The sequence below is a fragment of the Grammomys surdaster genome, unplaced genomic scaffold (genome assembly GCF_004785775.1).
Source record: "Grammomys surdaster isolate TR1022 unplaced genomic scaffold, NIH_TR_1.0 126313, whole genome shotgun sequence".
NCBI lineage: Eukaryota > Metazoa > Chordata > Mammalia > Rodentia > Muridae > Grammomys > Grammomys surdaster.
The window spans coordinates 2,318,014-2,339,955 of record NW_021621113.1 but is presented as its reverse complement, the minus strand read 5'-3'; the positions used below and the strand labels follow the sequence as shown (position 1 = coordinate 2,339,955).

At 42.3% G+C, this 21,942-nt stretch overlaps 2 protein-coding genes across 5 annotated transcripts in view; one reads left to right on the top strand and one right to left on the bottom strand.

The window, feature by feature from the left end:
- Window positions 1–11,814, bottom strand: part of Yars (tyrosyl-tRNA synthetase) — a 28,919-nt gene extending 17,105 nt beyond the window's left edge. The window contains exons 1-4 of the mRNA XM_028759666.1: window positions 11,593–11,814; window positions 4,142–4,288; window positions 3,826–4,001; window positions 516–645 (exon numbers count right to left, since the gene is read on the bottom strand). Coding sequence (XP_028615499.1) covers window positions 516–645; window positions 3,826–4,001; window positions 4,142–4,288; window positions 11,593–11,757 — 618 coding nt within the window. The 5' untranslated portion in view covers window positions 11,758–11,814. The remainder of the gene's footprint in view (window positions 1–515; window positions 646–3,825; window positions 4,002–4,141; window positions 4,289–11,592) is intronic.
- A 209-nt stretch (window positions 11,815–12,023) lies between these two features.
- The window catches only part of S100pbp (S100P binding protein), a 37,625-nt gene continuing 27,706 nt past the window's right edge, over window positions 12,024–21,942 (top strand). The window contains exons 1-6 of one of the 4 annotated variants that reach the window (XM_028759718.1): window positions 12,024–12,089; window positions 17,554–17,668; window positions 18,754–19,319; window positions 19,446–19,544; window positions 20,194–20,276; window positions 21,755–21,846. In XM_028759718.1, the coding sequence (XP_028615551.1) occupies window positions 18,756–19,319; window positions 19,446–19,544; window positions 20,194–20,276; window positions 21,755–21,846 (838 nt within the window). In that variant the 5' untranslated portion in view covers window positions 12,024–12,089; window positions 17,554–17,668; window positions 18,754–18,755. Of the gene's footprint in view, window positions 12,090–16,227; window positions 16,867–17,553; window positions 17,669–18,753; window positions 19,545–20,193; window positions 20,277–21,754; window positions 21,847–21,942 lie in introns of those variants that run through there. The other 3 variants (XM_028759715.1, XM_028759716.1, XM_028759717.1) reach the window with 3 other exon arrangements.

The window sequence follows — 21,942 nt, the reverse complement described above, 5'->3', positions numbered from 1 at the left end:
CCTTCCTTCCTTCCTTCCTTCCTTCCTTCCTTCCTTCCTTCCTTCCTTCCTTTCAACAGACTCTGGGTATGTAACCTAGGCCTATCTTGAACTCACAATGTAGCAGTCTTAAAGAATAGAAAGGAAATAGGGGATATAGGAACTTACAACTGAAGAAGTATCCAGGAAGGAAAAGAGCCAGGAAAAAAGGCATTGTGCTACCTGAAGAGTAAGTACATGGGTACAGCCAGTGCCCTGAGAGGATTGTGTCCAGTCCTTAGAAACAGTGCAGAGGGCTAGAGAGATAGTTTAGTGGTTAAGAGCCCTGGTTGCTCTTCCAGAAGACCTAGGTTCAATTTGGAATGTTCACATGGTTGCTCATAATTATCTGTAACTCCAGTTCCAAGGGATCCAACATACTCATACAGACACACGTAGGCAAAACAGCAATGCGCATAAAAAGTAAAAGTAGAAAGAAAGAAAAAATGCAGAAAGAGTACAGAAAAGTAGCGGGGGGTGCCCACCCTCTTACCTACCTGCAGACCGGGATACAACAGACCACTCAGCAAAGGGTGCTCCACCTGCTTCACAACCTCAGCCCCGGCTTTCTTGGCATCATGTTGTGTGACCACGGAGGACAGTCGGTACACATCCAGTGTGTACTCTCTGAAGAAGAAAGGGAGGAGAGCTGTGAGGCAGGCCTCACTGTCCCAGAGCAGTTGTCAAGCACATCACTTCACTGCCCTGACCCTAGGACATCCTTTTTTTTTTTTTTTTTTAAAGATTTATTCATTTATTTATGTATATGAATACACTGTAGCTGTCTTCAGACACACCAGAAGAGGGCACCAGATTCCATTACAGATGGTTATGAGCCACCATGTGGTTTCTGGGAATTGAACTCAGGACCTCTAGAAGAGCAGCCAGTGCTCTTAACCACTGAGCCATCTCTCCAGCCCCCAGACCCTAGGACATCCTAAAGACAGCATCTTCACGCTGCGTCTGCAATACTGCATCCATCCATTCTAGGTTTCCTTTTGCTTCTGAAAAACGTCCAGCTATTATCTCGTGGTACACTGCATTTTTCTACCCATTTTGTTCTTCTGAAATCCCTAATCAAAAAATATTACAATTTCCCAATCTTCCTTCCAGACCTTAAAAAAATTTTTTTTAAAAGTATGTGTAAGGAATAATGAACTGGCTGGAGAGGTGGCTCAGTGGTTAAGAGCACTTGTTCTTGTAGAGGACCCCAGTTCGGTTCCCAGTACCTACACAGTAGCTCACAACCATATATAACTCCAGTTCCAGGGACACTGATGCCCTCTTCTGACTTCTGTGGCATCAGGCATGGAAGAGCTGTATACATATGCATGCAGACAAAACACTCATAAAACAAACCTAAAAAGATAAAGAAGGAACAAATAATACAAAGAACAGCACCTACCATACAGTTTAAGAAAAATGACTAGTAACTACTTCTGCAGCACCTAGTGTCCTCTCTTGATCCGCCTTCTTTAGAGGAACCCTTATCTTGAGCCTGTTGCTGCTTTCCAGCTTTGCACTTGTGTCTGTAAGCAGTGTGCCTATACTTGTGTACATGGGCATATGGCCTGGGTGCCAGGATAATAGGGATTTAAATCTCAAACTGCAGTAAATAATGCCAAAGTATTTCCCAAAGCGATTTTTGTCAGTTTTATTACCTAATTTTGCTATTTAAAAAATCTGCCCATTAGTTATTACAATTGTTGTAATTTCTCACTAGGATTTTAATCTCCATTTCTTTGACTAACAACCAGGGGCTATTATTTTTTTCCCCCATATGATTACCAGTCACTTGAGAATTCTAAGAAATATGCAACTGATCCCCCCCCCCCCAAATTGGCTCAATTTAAAAATTGACTGCAATATTTATTTATTTATTTATTTATTTATTTATTTATTTATTTATTGTGGCAGGGTCTTTCACAAAAAGGGTCTGGCTAGCCTAGAACTATATAGATAAGACTAATCTTGAACTCATAAAAATTAGTCTGTTTCTGCCTCTTGAGTGTTGGGTTTAAAGGTGTGTACTACTATGCCTTACTGATTATACAATTTTTGAAATACTGGATATTATTAATCTTTGGCCAGTTGTATATGTCATAAGGATTTTGGCCAATTGTAGTGTGTGTGTGTGTGTGTGTGTGTATGTGTGTGTGCATGCATGCATGAGATTGAAACCAAGAACTTTTGTGTGCTAATTACACCTCAGCCTATGGCTTGATATTTTTTTTAAACTTTACTTTTGATGTAGTGGAGATCTTAATTTGATTTTTTTTTTTTTGGAGACAGGGTTTCTCTGTGTAGCCCTGGCTGTCCTGGAACTCACTCTGTAGACCAGGCTGGCCTCCAACTCAGAAATCCGCCTGTCTCTGCCTCCCAAGTGCTGGGACTAAAGGCATGTGCCACCATTGCCTGCTGAGGTCTTAATTTGAAATGAGAGGATGCTTGAAATTCTACCCAGGGCTTTAAAAATGGCAAGTGTATGCTCTACCACCATCCTTTGAGATTCAGAGTTTAATTATTAAATAATCTACATACTAAATTAATTAGTTTGTTTATTTGAGACTGGGTCTCACTATGTAGCTCTAGCTGGCTTGGAACTTGATTTGTGGACCAAGCTGGCCTTGAACTCATAGAGAGCCACTTGCTTCTGCCTCTCAAGTGGTGGGATTAGAACATGTCTGGCCTAAGTCTCGTGCTTTTAATTACTGAAGAGTAGTAAGTGCTCTTAAGTACAGATATATTTCTCTGGTCCAGAGAGTTTTTCTTTTTTTAAAGATTTATTTTATCTTATGTGTATGAGTATTTTGACTGCATACATGTATGTATATGTACCACATGTGTACCTGGTGACACAGAAGTCAGAAAAGGGCACCTGATCCCTGGATCAGATGGCTGTGATCCGCCACGTAGGTGCTGGGAATTAAACCTAGGGCCTCTGCAAAGACAAGTGTTCTTACCCACGGAGCCATCTCTCCCCCCAAAAGCCTGCTGGCCTTGAGCTTAGAGGTCCTCCAACCTCTGCCTCCTGACTGCTAGGATTAAAGGCGGGTGCCACTGCCCGGCTTGGAAGCCTTCGTTCTAACACAGTGCATTCCTTAGACTTCTGCAACTGTGCTTTGGTGTACCGTGTCTCACTGCACCTGCTCTGAGTAACTCTCCCAGGGCCAAGCAGTCAGCTGTGCTCTACTTCTCAGACACTGTTCTACACATCCTAAGAGCATATTTTAACACTCAATATTTATGTCTTTAAAACTGACTCTCACAAGCAACGATGCATACATGACAGCAGCTATTTTAAGGTATAGACACATCTTGGTATCTCAGGATGCCTCTCTCTATGTCAAAAGCCACAAAATGTCCAAATCTGTCCCTGACATAAGATGGTATAGCATCCCATGTACCATGCATGTCCCTGACATGAGATGATGATACAGCATCCCATGTACCACCACAGTTCTTAAACTGCTGGAAGAAGACAAAGAACCTCCTCTCACATCTCTTTTATCATTATTTGCTGAGGCTGAAAGAGAGGGAGGCTGGGAGTTTCCCACCCCTTCCCCAAAGGCTGTGTGATCCACGGCGGAGGCTTTGTTGGGGTTACATTTATATCTGGAGCAAATAGAACAGTACCTAGGCTTTCCAAGCCAGTATATTTTTGTTGGGTAGGTTAAACCAACAAAGGGTATAAACTGTTTAATGGTCCATAACAGGCAGTATCAAGTAGCTTGCAACCCAAATTTAAAGAGTGCCTAGCCTCCACAGGCCTGTAGATCTCTGAGGAGCGATCGATCGGGAGCTTACTTGCTGAGCTGGTAGTCAGTGCCTTTGATAAACCTGAGCTTCTCCAAGGGCACGCCAATACTCTCCAGCATTGCCTTGATCACATTCTCATAGTAACTGGTTCGAAGTTCCAGAAGTTCCCAGGGAGCTTTCATGTTGTCCAGGTATGCATGAAGGTCCGCAAACAGGATGGTTACCTTGACAGAAACATTAAGACGACACCAAAGTATAAATTTGGCCCTAGTACTTTCTGCCACTTCCCTGCCCCCACCCTTGTTAAGTATCTCTTTTTGTCATTTAACAGCGACAACTGCTTGGTTCACAGCTCGGTTCTCACCTCACACCCTGCCTTCAAGAAGTCAGCGATCTTGGACATGGGTACGAAGTAGGCCACGTGTGGCTTCCCCGTGGTCGCCGTGCCCCAGTAAATTTTAAGCTCCCGTTCCTTCAGGATCTCTTTCAGCTTCTCTTCCCCCAGAACCTCCTGTTGTGGAAGCAGAAGAGCTGGTTTAATGCCGATTCCCCTCCTTGCTCATCCTTTACCCTGAAAACAAAGCTGTGTGTCACTGGGAGTTCAAGCTCAGAGCCTGTGGGCAAATGTCACTGCAGTCCAAATATGTTCTCAGTCCTGAGAGCCAACCTAAGCTCTTCCTGCTGCAGCTAGTGTCTCTTCCAGGAGATGACATTGATGTTAGGGTAGGAATGCACAGATCTACCCATCTTCCCCTTCTTGACCCCTCAGTTACCTTTTTCCCTCCTCTTCTTTTTGTAACCACTTCAACACATTTTTTTTTCCTTTTAAATTTCATGAGTACATGTGTTTTGCCTGCATATATGTCTGTGTACCACATGCGTACAATGAGTGACCCAGCAGGCCTGAAGAGGGTGTCAGATGCCCCAGGAGCAGAATTCTAGATGGTTGTAAGCCTTCATATAGGAGAGAGGAATCAAACCCATGGACTCTGGAAGAGCATCTGGTGAGCCACCTCATCAGCCCCTGGAGGCATCTTCTTAATATAGCCATTTCCTCTGATCTCATTTGCTTAAGTCCCATTGCAGTGAGCTCCATACCCTTTTGAGGTTCAGAGGACCCTGAGGCAGTCAATGAACACTGTGTAGCCCTCCTGCCTGAAATACACTCTTCTTTGTCTTTCTTACTCGCTGCGTTTCCTCTTCTCTTTCTGCTTAGACATCAGCAAGTCTCTTCTGATTCTACATTCTTTTTTGTTTTGAGACAGGGTCTCATATAACCTACTCTTGTCTCAGACTTCTGATCCTCTTGCCTCTAACTCCTGAGTGCTGAGATTACAGAGGTGTAGCACCATGCCATGCCTGACTAGGTATCAAACCTTTGTGTATGCTAAGGTGAGTGAAACCATTTTTTGTGTAACCTAGAAACTGTGTTGAAAACATGTTACATTGTTTTGAACTAAGTTTGTTTTGATAAAATGAATATAACATGTTTTGACTTAAAGAATGTTGTTGTAAAAGGAGAAAAATATTTACAAACAATGGGAACAGAACGCTTTGACTGTTAACAGAAAAATAGTTATGTTTAAATAGTGAGCTTGTTAAGCCACATGCTGACATACCCAGAGAATTTAAGAACTGTAATTAGGGGCTGAAGAGGTGGCTCAGTGGTTAAGAGTACTGGCTATTCGGCCAGGCGGTGGTGGCGCATGCCTTTAATCCCACCACTTGGGAGGCAGAGGCAGGTGGATTTCTGAGTTCGAGGCCAGCCTGGTCTACCGAGTGAGTTCCAGGACAGCCAGGGCTACACAGAGAAACCCTGTCTCGAAAAACAAAAAAGAGTACTGGCTATTCTTCCAGAGGTCCTGGGTTCAGTTCCAACATGGTGGCTCACAACAGACTATAACTGTTGTCCCTTGAGGTCTGTTGCTATCTTCTGGTGTGTAGACAGATGTACACGCAGACAAAACACACACACACACTTTTTAAAAACAACTGAAACTAGACTGTAGACCCCAGGATTGCATCGCTATGCTCCCTAGACACCTTCTGTGCAAGGTGACTTTGAGACTGGACATTGTGTGACTATGGCTCCAAGGACTATGGAGTTTCTGACATCATTGCTTAGTTCACACATGCCTGCCTGTCAGCCCTAGCCAATGGCTGAAGCTCTAAAGGATCTTCTAGAACTTCCAACAGTCCCAATTTCCTAGTCTGTCACAGTTAAAGGACTCAGGTCAAGCTTGCTCCTAAAATACTGTTATGGTTTGAACCTTATAAGACTTGCCTTGGGGGCTGGAGAGATGGCTCAGTGGTTAAGAGCACTGACTGCTCTTCCAGAGGTCCTGAGTTCAATTCCCAGCAACCACATGGTGGCTCACAACCATCTGCAATGGGGTCTGATTCCCTCTTCTGGTGTGTCTGAAGAGAGCAATGGTGAATAAATAAAAAATTAAAACAAACAAACAAACAAACAAAAAACAACTTGCCTTGGTCATGGCGTCTGTTCACAGCAATAAAACCCTAACTAAGACAGAAGTTGGTGCCAGGTACAGGTATTGCTATGATAAGCCTGACCATGTTTTTGTTTGGAAGAATGTGGATTTGGGACTTTGGATTTGGAAAGCCATGGAATGTTTTAAGTGGGGCTTAATGAGCCATTCTAGTAGGAATACGGAAGACTTTATTGCTGTGAGTGATTTGAACTGTGCAGACCTGGCCCAAGAGGGTTCAGTGGAGAAGAACTTCAGTATGTGGCCTAGAGACTGTTTTTGTAGTATTTTGGTGAAGAACGTATCCCTGGTCAGCAGAGTCTGCCTGAGGCTAACATGAAGAGACTCAGATTAATTGCATTGACAAAGGAAGTCTCAGAAATGCTCATTATAGACTTTGTTCTCTGGTTAAGTCTCATGAAAAGGGTTTTGAATAAGCATAGCAAGCTTAGAAAGGAAAAATACAAAATATATGGTCTGATATTAAAGGGGCACCAGGAAGTGAAATGGAGCTCAATCCTGTGTTCAAATATATTAAATTGAACTAAGGGACTGGTGACCTTGTATGTTCCAGCTCCAGCAAGCAGCAGAACACAGCAGCTTCGGCCATGTGGCTCTGGCTTTTGAGTCCAGAATAAAAGGGACTACTGGGACAATTGGTGCTGGTTGGCTGGAGCTAAGAAAGGCAAATCTCATGTGGACATAACTGCTGAGTGTCTCATAGCCTATCAGCCCTGCTTGTCACACTGGGCAAGCCCTTATCAGCACAGCTATATCATGTTTAGTCTCCAATCCCACATTCTGCCCAAATTACTCCCTTCTGCTGCTTCAAAGCACTACAGGTATACATCACTGTATGGCTTTATAAGTTTTAAACATGGTTGGAGATGTGGTTCAGGTAGTAGAGCCTAACCAGAAGAAAGCCTGAATTTGAGTCTCATCACCACATAAAACCAGGTGTGGTGGTAAGGCATACACCTGTAATTCCTGAAGGCTATCCTGGATTATATAAGAAACTATCTCAAATACCAAAAGTTAGAAAAAAACAAAGATTTTAGTAAAATTATTAATTTAACCATTCCTATTTAGTATTTAAGGAATGATAAATGGGCATTAGCTTCAATTTTTAATGATTTATTTCTTTAAATTATATGTATATATATTGGTGTGTACAAGTGTCTTTGAAGCTCAGAGTCAGCCCCCTGGTGCTGGAGTTACAGGGAGTTGTAAGCTACCTGATGTGGGTGTTGGAAACTAACTGGAGTCCTATGCAAGAGCAGTATATGCTTTTAATTGCTGAGCTGTCTCAGCAATTTGTGCCCCAAAACAAAAGTTTCAAGCAAAGCCAGGTGTCTGAAACTATGTAAAGAGACTGTGTAGTAATAACTGCTTCTGAAAATAATGCCTGCTCAAACAGATGGACCTTTTTCTAGACCTAGCAGTGGAGTGCCTTGAAATTACTGTGTACTCTCTGCTGTCCTACTGTGTATTCAACCTCTCTAAGTTTAACCTGTATTTAAGAGAACAACAGAACCAACCTTACCTACCTTGAATTCCCCATGGAGTCAGCTTTCACCACCCAAACTTTACTCTTAAGTTCTACATTCTCCCATCCCCTGACCCAGAACAGAGAGTGTGTGTGTGTGTGTGTGTGTGTGTGTGTTTGGTAGTCATTTGCTGAAGGCAGTGAGTAAGTAGAAAGCAACAAATCCCCCCATAAATGTTGGAGGCAACATGTTGAAAACAGCTGTGCAAGGTTTTGAGCACTTTTCCAAGTCAATGAAATAAATTCTTCCTTTGCAAAACTCTGCTAAAGATCTGTCTAGTAAAGTGTCCTTCTTTCCCTTCCTATGCCATACTTCTATGCCATCCAGTAAACAGAGTAACGGGGACAGGCAACAGGAACAGACATCAGACACCAGAAAGATGACAGGCCACAGATCACAACCTAGACAGACAGAAGATACAGGGCAAGAAGTAAAGAATTCAAATTTTGGCTACTTTCTTGGTCTAAACTACTCTAAGAAGAAGTATCCTTCTTTTAATTCTTTAATTCAACCATTGCAAGCTGTCTAAAAAAAAAAAAAAAAGACAATTAAAAAAATCCGAATAACTCCAGCCCATCATCAGTTGATGAGTGGATAAATTCGATGCAGTACCTTCATATAATGGGATATTAGCCTCAAAAAAGGAACAAGAAACTCGGGCGGTGGTGGCGCACGCCTTTAATCCCAGCACCCGGGAGGCAGAGGCAGGCGGCTCTCTGAGTTCGAGGCCAGCCTGGTCTACAGAGTGAGCTCCAGGACAGCCAAGGCTACACAGAGAAACCTTGTCTTGAAAAAATGGAGAAAACAAAACAAACAAAACAACAAAAAAAGAAAGGCGGACTGCAGATTTGTATGTGAATCTATTTTGAAGGTAGACCAGAGTCAACTACTGAACTACTGCTAGTCTGAGGTACAGGCTTAAGAGAGAGGAGACAGGCTGGAGAGATAGCTCAGTGGTTAAGAGCACTGACTGCTCCTCCAGAGGTCATGAGTTCAATTCCCAGCAACCACATGATGGCTCACAACCATCTGTAATAAGATCCGATGCCCTCTTCTGGTGTGTCTGAAGATAGAAACAGTGTACTCATATACATAAAATAAATTTTAAAAAAAAAAAGAGAGAGAGAGGAGACAAGAGGTTCCTAGGTCCCAGATATCTATCCTGACCCTTGGCAGCTGATAGTAGGTGTCATTTTCTTCTTTTTAAAGGCTTAAAATATATATATATATATATATATATATATATATATATATATATGTGTGTGTGTGTGTGTGTGTGTGTGTGTATCTGTGTATGAGTGCAGGTACCTGCAGAAGCCAGAAGCCTTAGATCCCTTTAGGTGGCTGCAAGACACCTAATATGGGTATTAGAAATGGAACTTGGTGGGGCTGGAGAGATGGCTCAGCGCTTAAGAGGACTGACTGCTCTTCCAGAGGTCCTGAGTTCAGTTCCCAGCATCCACATGGTGGCTCACAACCATCTGTAATAGGATCCCATGCCCTCTTCTGGGGTGTCTGAGGACAACGACAGTGTACTCATATACATAAAACAAACAAATCTTAAGAAAACAAAAAAAAAAAAAAAGAAAGAAAGAAAGAAAGAAAGAACTTGAACTTGGTCCTCTGCAAGAACAGCAAGTATTCTTAACCATCAAGCCATCTCTCCAGCCCGATTTTCTTTTTTTAAACAATGTTTATTTGTCTCGAAAGCTAAAACACAATAAATAAAGAGCAGAGAGACTTGTCTCTGTAAGCGTCTGGGCACTGCTCGCTCTCCTCTCTGCCTTCAGGGTGCCTTTGTTCCTGGGTGTCTGTTTCCTCCTAATTCTTTCTCACACACCAGAGCCCTTCCCTATAGGGGAAGCGGTTTCCTGGAGGAGACCAAAAGTCAGACTAGGCCAGTGGGATGAAGAAAGGGACACCACAAGCATGGGGAGGAGGGGAATGCAGGAGGAGAGAAGGAAGAGGGTAGGAGAGAGTATGTTGAGAAAGGAAGAGAGACTGGAAAGAGAAGTGAACAGCAGGGAAGTGAGAAGGTCACAGGGAAAAGGAGAGAAGGGTGATGGGGAAGGGGAGGCAAGGTGGGGAAGACAGTGAGAAAGAAAATATGAGGAATGAAATTCTGAGAGAAACAAAATCACAGACGAGCTTGTGTAACACTATTCTTTCTGTAAGAGAAGGACACCAATGGGCACATCTTATCTGACTCTAGTCCCCTGAACTGCCCAGGAGCCATATACACCTAGGGACAGAAAAAAAGCTGAGCTTGGGGGACCAGGATGAATGCAGGGTAGTATAGCCAATGGTACAAGATTTTCTTTTTCTTTCTTTTTCACTGAGGGTCTTGTGAAGCCCAACATGACCTTGAATTCAGCTACGTAACCCAGAAGTGGCCTTAAATTCTGGATCTTCTTGCTTCTACTTCCTAAATGCTGGGATTACAGGCATGTGCCACCATGCTCAGGTCAGTTCACATTTTTCTGGGGGTGGGGAGGGTTGGAAATAAAAAACATTCTAGAACTTTAAACCTTTTGGATATACAAGAGACTAAAACATACCCTTCAAAGAGGTGAATGTTCTTAGAGACAAAACCCTACCTAGTCAGGAACTTATTATGTAAACAGGGCTGGCCTCCAAACTTGCAGTTATCCCCCTGTCCTTGACTCTCAGGTACTGAGATTATAGGTAGCACGTACCACCACACCCAGGACAGGTAAATTAAAAAAAAAAAAAAAAAACCAACTTGGTGGCGTCACAGCCCTTAGCGCAATTCTAGTTCAGTCTTTATCTGGCTTGTAAAACAAAGTTTACAAGCTCTCAGGATTTGGCTCCTACTTGCCTCTCCTAAAAGAACAAGTCAAACGACAGCAATAGGTTCTGTGGAGGAACATCAGAGGCACGGGCAGGCAGGGATGGAGACAAATCTGCTGGTAGGGAGGGTTTTTTTTTGGGTTTTTTTTTTTTTGTTTTCTTTTTTTTTTAATGCTCAAGGAAGGCCTTTCTCAGAAAGTTCCTATGACTGGAGTTCTGAAAAGTAATGGGAGCGAGCAGGCTCGCCAAAGAGATGGCTCTGAGAAGAAAGGAAGGTGAGGTAATGACCACGGTGGTGGCTGAGCAGCGCTGTGCTCGCTCCACTCCAAGTAAAATCAGCCTCTTTGGAGAAAGGATGTGTGAGAGCCCTGAAGACCGAGTCCAGGGTCTCATACTTGTTTTACCCACACCCATGGAAGCCAGAAGAGGACGTCAGAGCCCCTGAGACAGCCCGTGCCGAGCAGCCTGACGTGGTGCTGGGAACTGAAACCGGGTCTTCTGCCAGAGCAGTACATGCTTTCAATCTCAGAGCCATCTCTTCGGCCAGCCCGCTCGCATTTCTTTTCAGAGCCCCAGTCATAGGAACTTTCAGTACTTGCTTTATCTAAGTGGTTTGGGTGATGGGTCCTTTTAAATTTCCGGTTCTCTCCGCAAGAACCCTGGGAGGACATGGTTCTGACTCCCTAGAGCCTAGTGCTCCCGGCATATATAACAGAATGGGTGGAGTGAGGTTCTCAGCCCCAGGATGACTACAGCACAAGATGCGTGCACACAAAAGGTGAGCCTGTTGTAGTTTCTTTTGCACCGAGAATGGCTGCTTGACTGACTTACTGATCAACTAGTAGAGAGGGCCTTAGAGCTGCCCAGGCGCGGAGACCGCGGCCCCACACATTTAGGGATTGGCCTCGGAAATCACGGAACTTCAAGTCCTCAATACCCAACGGCGCATCCCAACCCCAAGGCCCGACCTGCAGGTTCCGGGTGATAAGGTGTAGCTTCTCCTCAGGGCTTGGAGCATCCCCCATGGCTCCGCTTTCTCTGTTTCCCGCGCTCAGCCGGCACCCGCGCCCTTTCCTCGTTCGCCGCCGTCTCCCCGTGCCAGGAACTGTCACGCTCGTCCCGTCAGGTTGCATCAGCTGAGCTCGTAGCTCCGCTTGCTAGGCCTAGATCCTCTCCCACTCCCTCGGAGTAGTCCCGAGTCAGAAGTAGCAGAGAGTCGAAAGACTCGATGAAACAGGAAGGGGCGGGGCCATCAACCACTGTAGGGGCGGGGTTAGAAAGGCTGTCCAGGGCGCAACCCTCTCAGGGGCGGGGCGGTTTCCTGCCAATCACTGTTTGCTTGCCCTCCCCGTGGTGTTGGCCCCGCTGCCTCGGGGTGGGGGAGGTCGTGAAGGGGGCGATAAAATGGCGCAGGGGGCGGAGTGAGGTGCTGCCGCTCGCCTAGGCTTTGGCCCGGCTTCCGGAGGTGAAGAGCGGGAGGGACGAAGGGTCGGCGTCCGTCGTCTAGGCAAGGGGTCGGGGGCGCCTGTTGCTTCTCCACAGGGCCGCATACATCGTCTGCCCCCGTGAGGAGTAGGGAAGCTCGTCTCGCTGAGGGAAGGGCTGATTCTCGCTCCTGAGGTGATGGCGGGCGGGGAGGTTGTCCCTGCCCCCCACCTCCACAGCCGTGGGCGAGTGACGCCCCTCATCCTGCTGAGGAAAAGGGAGCTGTCAGGTCCTTGGGCCGCGTGCGAGGTCCGCCGGCCCTGCCAGTGGGGGAAGGGGGTCTTTCTCTCCCTGTGCCCTCCTCACGGAAGGGTGTTGTTGCTACGGAGAGCGGGGATGGCGGGCTTCCCGCGGTGCGTCGTGGCGGGAGAGGGCGACCCACTCTCGGCGACAGCGGGCCGCAGCCTGCCGAGGTGTGGCTGTCGGCGGCTGTCCCCTGAGGCTGGGTGTACTGGCGGAGCCGGCGGGGACCTGTGTCGCCCCTGGGGGGAGGGACACGGAGGAAACACGCGCGTCTCCCGCTATCCGCGGGGAGGCGAGACCTCGCTCTCCCGAGTGGGAGGAGGGAAGTGCAAAGGCCCTGGGCGCGGCGGGCAGTGTTCCTGAGGGGGAGGCCCGCGGCATCCTTGAAAGGCATCCCAGGGCCGCGGGGAAAGCTACAGACACTTCAGGTGGAGCCCTGACTAGGGCCACCAAATGAGGACGGAGTTCACCGGCCGCCCTCATGTTTTGTTTTTTGTTTTTTCCCCCCCGAGGTTGTTAGAAGCCCCAGGCTTTAATAGACTATTCTTCTAAAAGAAACCTGTTGCTTCAGTTTAGAAAAATCTGCTGCCTGGGCCTGCGTGGGGATTCTTGGCTCCCTAGTCTGGGGAAATTGTTACCTAAAGCAGAGATTTCCAGATGGGTTGTCTTTGCATTTTACAATGTTTGCAGTTAGCACAGAGGGAGTTGCAAAATTCTTTCTGATAATGTCAGTTCCCTTTGTTTAAAAAAATTTTTGGGGGGGAGGAGCTCATTTTAGTGATACAGCCTCTTTTGGTGTATACTGTTTGCTTCACGTGTGTTATGTTTAGGAGAGGTTAGAGATCAAAGACAAATGAGAAGTCCCCTCCTTCTGCAAACCGATCCTTGCTTTTGGCTCTGCATATCAGACCCAGTTGGGTAGTGGTTTTGGTTTTAGAGCCTTGAACGAGGATGTGTAGTATACATTTAGCATTGGCATTTTACTGACCTGAATAGAATGAGGCTTTGTGCTCTAAGGCAATAGGTTTTTTGAGGTAAGATAAAAATAGACGGGGGAACTAGTTTCTGAAGTTGCAACCAGGAGGTTAGAGAACAGAGAGGGGGTGGTACACTAAAGTGTGAAGAAGGGGGTGGACAGGTGAGGGAAGTGGAAGGACAGAATAGGGTCACACAGAGATGTGGAGCAGAATTAAGAGAATTTGGAAATAGGAAAATATTCTTAACTGAAAAATAGAGAAGCTTTCATACTTGAAAGATTTACCAGGCAAGTGCCAAGAATGGCAGGTGATGGTAGTATGGGAGAGAAGTAATTGTGACACTTCACTTAAGAGCTTCAGTATATTATTATTATTATCATTATTATTATTATGATGATGATGATGAATTTTTTTTTGAGACAGAGTCTCTCACTATGTATCATTAGCCTGGAACTCAGAGATCCACCTGCCTCTGTCTCCTGAGTGCTGGGATTAAAGATGAATGCCTCCATATCTTGCAAGAATTTCAGTTTTATCGAAGGCTTCCCTCCCTTGAAAATTCAAGTTGACTTTATCTCAAACACTATCCCTTCTCTCCCGCCTTTGTCAAGTGTAGTCCCTACTGGTTTGGAATTTGAGATAGAGCCTCAGGTAGCCTTGAACTCCTCATCCTCTTGCCTCCCCCATCAGCATTCTGGAAATACTGATAAGTGAGCACCATTATGTCTACCTTTTTCAGATGAGTATTCTCATTTATACTGAAGTTCAGAGACTTCAAATGAATTGCTGAAGTATTTGAATTTTAGCCCAGTGCTTCTAATACAAGCTACTTCATGGGCCATTAATTTGAAGAATTTACCTGATATTTTAGTTATCCATCCAGTCTGGTCCTAAATTAGTTTAATGACAATATGGTTAAATGCTTCACTAAGTAGATCATACTGAATAATTTCTAAATTGAGTTTGGGGAAGTTTCTTGCCAGTTTAGCCTTTTTCCTACCATTCCTGTGCTTAAGGCTCTTTGGGTGAGATAGATGTAGGTGGTGGGATGAAGTAACCATAGCTAGTGTACTAAGTGCCTTATGTTCATGTCTTACTTAATATTTGTAATAACCTCATGAGACTACTGGACTATGAGGTTTGGGTTTCCTATTTTATAGGTAGAGAATATTTGAGACTTAGGGTGTATCTTGTATCTTTCACACTGGCTTTATATCTTAATTTTTGTTGTTGTTGTGGTTTGCTTTTTGAGACATGGTCTCACTCTGTTGCCCAGGTTAGCCTGACACTGACAGTGTAAGCCAGGCTGGCATTGAACTCAAGAGATCCACCTGTCTGCCAGTTGGGTGATAAGATTAAATGTGTATGTCATCACATCCACCTAGGCCAGTCTGGTCTACATAGTGAATACCAAGCCAATCAGGGATACATAGCCTGTCTCAAAAAGCCCAAAACCAAAACTTTGTCTTCTAAGAGTATTGTTTTATTAGATATTTCAAACAGAAAATTAGGCAAGGTAGCATAGTAATAATTATCATTATACTTATTGTCCAGGTTTATCTTCCATCTCTACAGATTTAAAAAAAAAAAGCCAAGTATGGTGTCTGTAGTTCTAGGATTTGTGAGGCAAACAGGGAAGGAGAACCAGGAGTTCAGGATTTCCTTGGCTATATAGCAAATTTCAGGGTACACTGGGATACATGAAATCTTGACTCAAAGAAACAAAACATTACAGATAGACTAAAGCTATTCGTGTCTCCTTGCCAGTACCAGAAATTATTGCTATCCTGAATTTGGTGTTTCTTATTTTTAAAATATTTTTAAAATTTTGTGATATCTGTATATATATATTCATAGAAATTTTTTTAAAGATTTGTTTATTTTATGTATGAGTACACTGTCACTGTCTTCAGATACACCAGAAGAGGGCATTGGATCCCATTACAAATGGTTGAGCCACCATGTGGTTGCTGGGAATTGAACTCGGGACCTCTGGAAGAGTAGTCAGTGCTCTTAAGCACTGAGCCATCTCTCCAACCCTATAGAAATGTTCTTTAATAGATAATTACAGTAAGGAAAAGGTAGGAAATCTTTAGAAGACATATCAGCCTATTGCATTTTATGGCCCTTATTTCAATGATGATTTGTTTTTCCTTAAGTCTGAAAAATATGAATAAGATAATTGGAAAATTGAGCAGGAGTTTACATTTTTTATTATTTTTTTATGTGTATAGATGTTTTGGCTGCATGTATGTCTGTTACACCATGTTACAATAGTTGTGAACCACCATTTGGGTGCTCGGAAAGGTGCCTGATCTACAGAGTGAGTTCCAGGTCAGCCAGGGCTATACAGTGAAACCCTGTCTCGGAAATAAAATAAAATAAAATTAATAAATAAAACCTGCACATTTCTAAAAGTAAGCACTGTTACTGCTATCAAAAGAATGATACAGGGTATGTTTTGAGACTGTATAGCTTTGTCTAGCTCACTCTGCAGATGGGCTGACCTTGAACTCAGAGGTTGCCTGCCTCTTCTTGAGTGCTAGGGTTAAAGGCATGTACCATATGCCTGGCCCATCACACTTCAGAGTTAACTAGATCCCCTCTAAGTATAAAATGCTATATTTCCCCCTCCTTTCTTTTTAGTGCTTTATTGTCTGTACCATTTTATGTTCTCTCATATTAGAACTTAGTATTTGGTGTTGCCAGGCATGATGGAGCATGCCTTTAATCCCAGCACTTAGGAGGCAGAGGCATGTGAAACTCAGCCTGGGCTATAGAGCAAGTTCCAGGACAGCCAAGGCTATACAGAGAAATCTTATCTTGAAAACCCCAAAAAAACCTACCACCACCAAAAAAAAAAAAAAACAAAAACAAAAAAAACCAAAAAACTAAATAATTAGAAGTTCTGGGAGATTGGGTATCATATTTTATTTCTTAAAAATCATAGAGACAAAGTATGAAGCTTAGTTGTTGTAGCTCGAAAATTATTGCTGAAGGAATGTCTGAATTAAAGCTGAAAGTTACTGAAAGTTAAGGTGTGGTATGGGAGGTAGTAAAGTGAAGGGAATTTTAGTTTGAAGAGCTATTAACAGCAAAAGCAGGTGGATCTCTTGAGTTCTAGGCTAGGTGTACAAATTGAGTGTGGGACAGTCAGGGCTACACAAAGAAACCCTGTCTCAAAAAGCTAGAAAGGGCTGGAAGCTGGAAGCTCACGCTATTAATCCTAGCACAGATAGGCAGGTAGATCTCTATGAGTTCCAGGCAAGCCTGATCTACATCAAGTTCCAGGACTGCTAGGGCTACACAGAAAAACCTTGTCTCAAAGAAAAAACAAAACAAAACAAAAAACAGCTATAAAGGAAGCCAAGTGAAGAAGTACATTCCTGTAATCCTAGCACTTGGAAGGTAGAGGAAGATCAGAAGTTCCATTCCACTACATAGTGATTTGGATGCCAGCCTGAACTATATGAGACTCTACCTCAAAAAATTGCCTAGCATGAGCCAAGCCCTCCTGGATCCCCAGTACCAAATAAAGTAGGTATAGTGGTGTATGCCAATGTTCCCAGCCCACTATATGTATGTTAAGCAAACACTACTCAACCACATCCCTAACCACCACACTCGGTTTTAATTATACAAGTAAACATTCATGTAGAAAAAGAGTTGAGTGATGTTGACACTTGACTCTATAACTGATAATAAGCAACAATTTTTGTATTTATATCTTTGCTAACTTTTTCTTTGTATTTTATATATATTGAAAATGAGGACAAGGCTTGATTGGTTTTTGGAGTGGTTATGATTTTTAGAATTTGGTAAGATCTTTGACAAGGCCTCATCCTCCTTTTCCAGCCCTTTTTTATTTTACTAGAAACAAGTCCAAATGGTTAAGTGACTAAATGATTAGGACTTGTCAGTGACAGAGCCAGATCTTAGGTCACAGGACTCCTAGTCCTTATTTACCCAACTAAAGCAGACAGTAGTCATAAGAAAGTGCTAGTTGTTGGGAGGAACTAAACCAGTTATAAGTTGCATAATTTTTTCCTCTAAAGATTTTTCTTTGATGTTCTTCACTGAAAATAATCCAACTTGCTGGTATTTTTTAAAAAAATCAAGATCAAAATTAATAGATGGAACACCTTGAAGCATAATACAGTTGACTTTGTAATTATCGGGGTTGAAAGTGATGAGAAGATCCTTTAATTTTCTTTGTGCCTGCAGGAAGGTGGGAGTCAATCACTTTGACAAGTCTCCTAAAAGGAACAGCCAGCAGGAGTTGAAACCTTTTTCCATTTGGTCTCGTGGCAAAGGCAGATTGCTCCAGCAGCTCCACACAGTATGCAAGACATCTTTTTTAATTTTTGTTTTTTGAAACAGGGTCTCACTGTATAGCTCTGACTTACCTATAACATTCACTTACTTTTCTCCTGAATGCTGGGATTAAAGGCATGTACCACCTATACCCAGAAACATTTATCTATCTACTTCCCTCTCCTGATTTTTTTAAATTTCATTTTCAGTTAAAACTATATATTATGTGTGTGTATATATGTATGAGTATCTGTATGTTTCAGTTGGGTCACAAGCCTGGAATCCCAGCTTCTGTGGAGGCTGAGGCAGGAGGATTGCAAATTCAAGGCCTGGTTGTGCTACAGAGCAAGTTAGATCTAGTCTTGGTATCTTAGTAAAACTCTATCTAAAATTAAAAAGTAAGAAATAGCCTGGGGATGTAAGGGCTTGCTAGCATGCATGAGGATCCAGGTTTAGTCACCAGAACTGGAGAGTAATGCATGTTTCTTTTTTAAAAGTGTAAACTTCATATCTAAAACATTTCACAAAACATATTTTGCTTGAATATTATAGTCATTCTATGGTAGTACATATAAATCTACTTTAATGTGCTTTTAAGTAGTTGAAAAATGTTTTTGATGTGAATGTCTCATGATTTTATTGAACATTTCTCTTAGAGATGGGCATTTAGGTTCCCTCTAGTATTTGACTGTTTTGAATAATACTGATTTGAACATCTCTGTGTGTTCATGTGCATTTGTAGTAGATAGGTCTGTATGACAAATTTCCATTTGTAGTAGGTATTTCAGTCTGATAAACTTCCAGAAGTGAGATTAGTAGATCAGATAGTGTTGCCAAGTTACTCTTCACAAAATCGTATATTAACTTACACTTTACTAGTAGTAAGTGCTTGTCTCTACAGCCTCACCAACTCAGATTAAAAGTATCTTATTCAAACATTTATTTTCATAATGCTAGTAAGATTAAATGTCTTAATTACTTCTCAAGTTACAAATCACGGTGCAAGCACAGCATTTGAGATCCTAGGATGCTCCCTGTATACATATAGTAGATTGGAGTTGGTTTAAGGTATTTCTTGTTCTTCAGCAAAACTTCCTCATATTTTTCCAGATATGACGTGCTCACTCTTACCCTCTGAACAGTCTTCTGGTACTTCTTTTCTGCCTAAAGACAATGCCTCATTTTCTTGGGGTTCCTCGGATGAAGATGAGTTGAATGACTCCTTGTTGGAGTTTTCTGATGGAGAAGAAGATGATGGCCATTTCAGTTTCACAGAGGAAGAGATTGAGATGCTTTTGAAGGACGATGATGGTGGGCATAATGAGTATAGATCGAGAAAGAGTCAAATTCTACCCGATACTCCTCAAGAAAATTCTTTGTACAGCTTGGGATCTTCAGCTGAAACCCCTGGCTTCCTCAAACTACCTCAACTAAGTACATCAGTTGGTCATGGACCAACTCCTAGTAAATCATTAAACAGACACTTTGTACTTGAAAAGAATCTTATAAAAGTAACTGTTGTTGCACCATTTAATCCAACAGTTTGTGATCCTGTGCTTGATAAAGACAAGATTGATTCCTCCAAAGAAACAGAAAAACCTGCCTTCCTTCGGGAACAGACGAGAGAAGATGATCTTCATCTTAATGAGAATAAACATTGCACTGAACCTGAAGGGGTCAGTCCCAGTAACTCTGCTTGGGATGGGCCCCTGCTTTCTTCTCCTTCAAACAATAATATCGAACAAAATGCCTCCGATAAAAATATACCTGAAAGTAAGAAACCTACCCCTGTGTTCTCTCAGATCTCCAACCATTCAGAGGTACCCAACAGGAAAAATAGTGGATCACACAAATCAGGTTGTGAAGTGAGAATTCCAGTTGTGTCCAGTTCATCAAACAGAGTAAGTGCATTTTTTCAAGACATAGTAGAAATGAAGTTATTTTCATTCAGAAAGGATTCCTGTATACTTACCTTCCATATATAAAATGTATAAAACTGATTGGAGAGTTGGCTCAGTGGTTAAAAGCACTGACTGCTCTTCCAGAGGTCTAGAATTTAATTCCCATCAACCACATGGTGGCTCACAGCTATCTACAATGGGAGCTTGATTTCCCTGTCTCCTAAGTGAGTATTATATAAAATAATCCCATGTTCAGAAATTTTTTTTTCTTTTTTAAAAATTATAATTGCTGTTTTATTTTAAATGCTACCATAGTGTGTTATACATAGTATTTAAAGATAATCATTTATTTAAAAAAAATATTTTCCCTAGGCAGTGGTGGCATATGCTTCCAGTTTGGGAGGCAGAGGCAGGGAGGATCTCTGAGTTCAAGGTCAGCCTGGTCTACAGAGTGAGTTCTAGGACAGCCAGAGCTACACAGAGAAACCCTGTCTCTCACTCCCCCCCCCCAAATATATTCTCATAGAGGTCTTTACAGTTGAATGATACAGTTGCAAATTATAAAAAATATAACTAGTAATTATCTGTCCTATTGTATTCCTGCCTTCTGCTCTGGAAAACAACAACAATAATAACAACAACAAATCAGCATGCCTTTGACAAGGATTCTGGGGAGGCGAAAGGTGAGAGAAGACTAGGCAAAGTCATTCCTGTTCTACAAACCAGAACCAGGTAAAGTAATATAGAACCATTCTGGTCTCTGATGATTTTCTTTTCATTTCTTTCTTTTCTTTACCAGGGTCTTCTTTACTATGTTTAGGGGGTAGGGTATGAAATTCTGTAGGAGGACCAGGCAAACATGAAATTCTGAGTCTACCTGTTTGTGTTATCTCAAGCAAATCATTCTCTCACTTCAGTTTCTGTGTCACTAAAATGAAGCTAACAGTGCCTTCTCTGCAGCTTCGCAAGGTTATTTTGAAAGACATACTAGTAAAACACTGTATAAACACAACATTTCCATGTATGAGGAGCCCTGATCACATATTTGATAGGAAGTAAGAATGTTAACAAAAAAAGGTTAAAACTATTTAGATGATTACTTAGTTTTTTCTCTTCTTGTATTACTGGGCACAAATACTAGGCTAGGCTTGCAGTTTGAGGCATCTTTTTAGTTTACTTTCTTGTTGCCAAGAGATGGCAGCATCTATACATGGGCACTTTCAGTAGTGTGTACTAGAAAAGCTACTTTACAGGTTGAGTCAGATTGATTTAATTACAATAAACTTGAAAAAAGACTTTTACTATACACCTATGGTGTATTTATTCTTATTTAAACATTTAAAAAAAATGACAAATCAGGTTATTTGCCACAAAATTTCAGTTTTGTGGGTTCTGTTTTATTTATTTTTCTACATAATTGAGGGAAGCTTCATCAATTCTTTTTTCCTTTTATTTGAGATTTTTTGTTTTACATGTATAGATGTTTTACCTATATTTATATTTGTGTACCATGTGTCCACAGAAGCCAGAAGAGGGTGTCAGATCCTCTGGGACTGGAGTTGCAGTTGTGAGCTGCTATGTGGGTAATGGGAGTTGGACCCCAGGTTCTCTAGAAGAACAACCAGCACTATTAACTGCTGATCCATCTCTCCAGCCCCACTTTGTGAATTCCTTAGAGTGAAATTATACCAAAACCCATAAATCAGGCTGCTTGGAACACTAATAAATTACAATGTCAGTGTTCATCCACTGACTCTTCCTATACAGTACTATCATTATGAGCAAGGACTAAGAAACTGCTCTTGCGAAGGTCATGCATGGTTGCCCTAAATTGCTAGATTAAGTTGGAAGGGTTTTTTCCCTAGTCTTAATCTTACTCACCTTTTGCTGTGTGGCTCAGTCAAATTTGCTAAACTTGAATTACTCAACAAATTTTTTCTCTCTCTAGGAACTACTTCATTTTTGCCTTCTACTATCCTTTGATAGCAGAGGTTTTATTTCTTCCTTTACTTCTAAACTCTATACTTGATTTCAGTTTTGCACTATAACTAACACTATAACTAACATTGTCTTTTCTCTCTCTGGATTTTAAAAGAGAATTTGCCTCTGAAAGTTGGATGTTTTACCTGTTATCAACATGTGATTTTTCTATAAAGCACTATAGTCGTGTTTCTAATGGATGTTTTTCTTCCTGGTTTGCTTTATTCAAGGATGTTTTCACAATCAGATCTAGAAAAACAGAAGGACATTTATCTCAGCAAAGTCATTGCTCATATAGAAGACCCAGGGGACTCTAACCAAGGTAACATGGTAACCAAAGAATGGCATATAAAACATGGATTGAGGCATTTTTTTTCATGGTAATGAGCTTAAACTGGGATATTGTTTTGAATTTTCT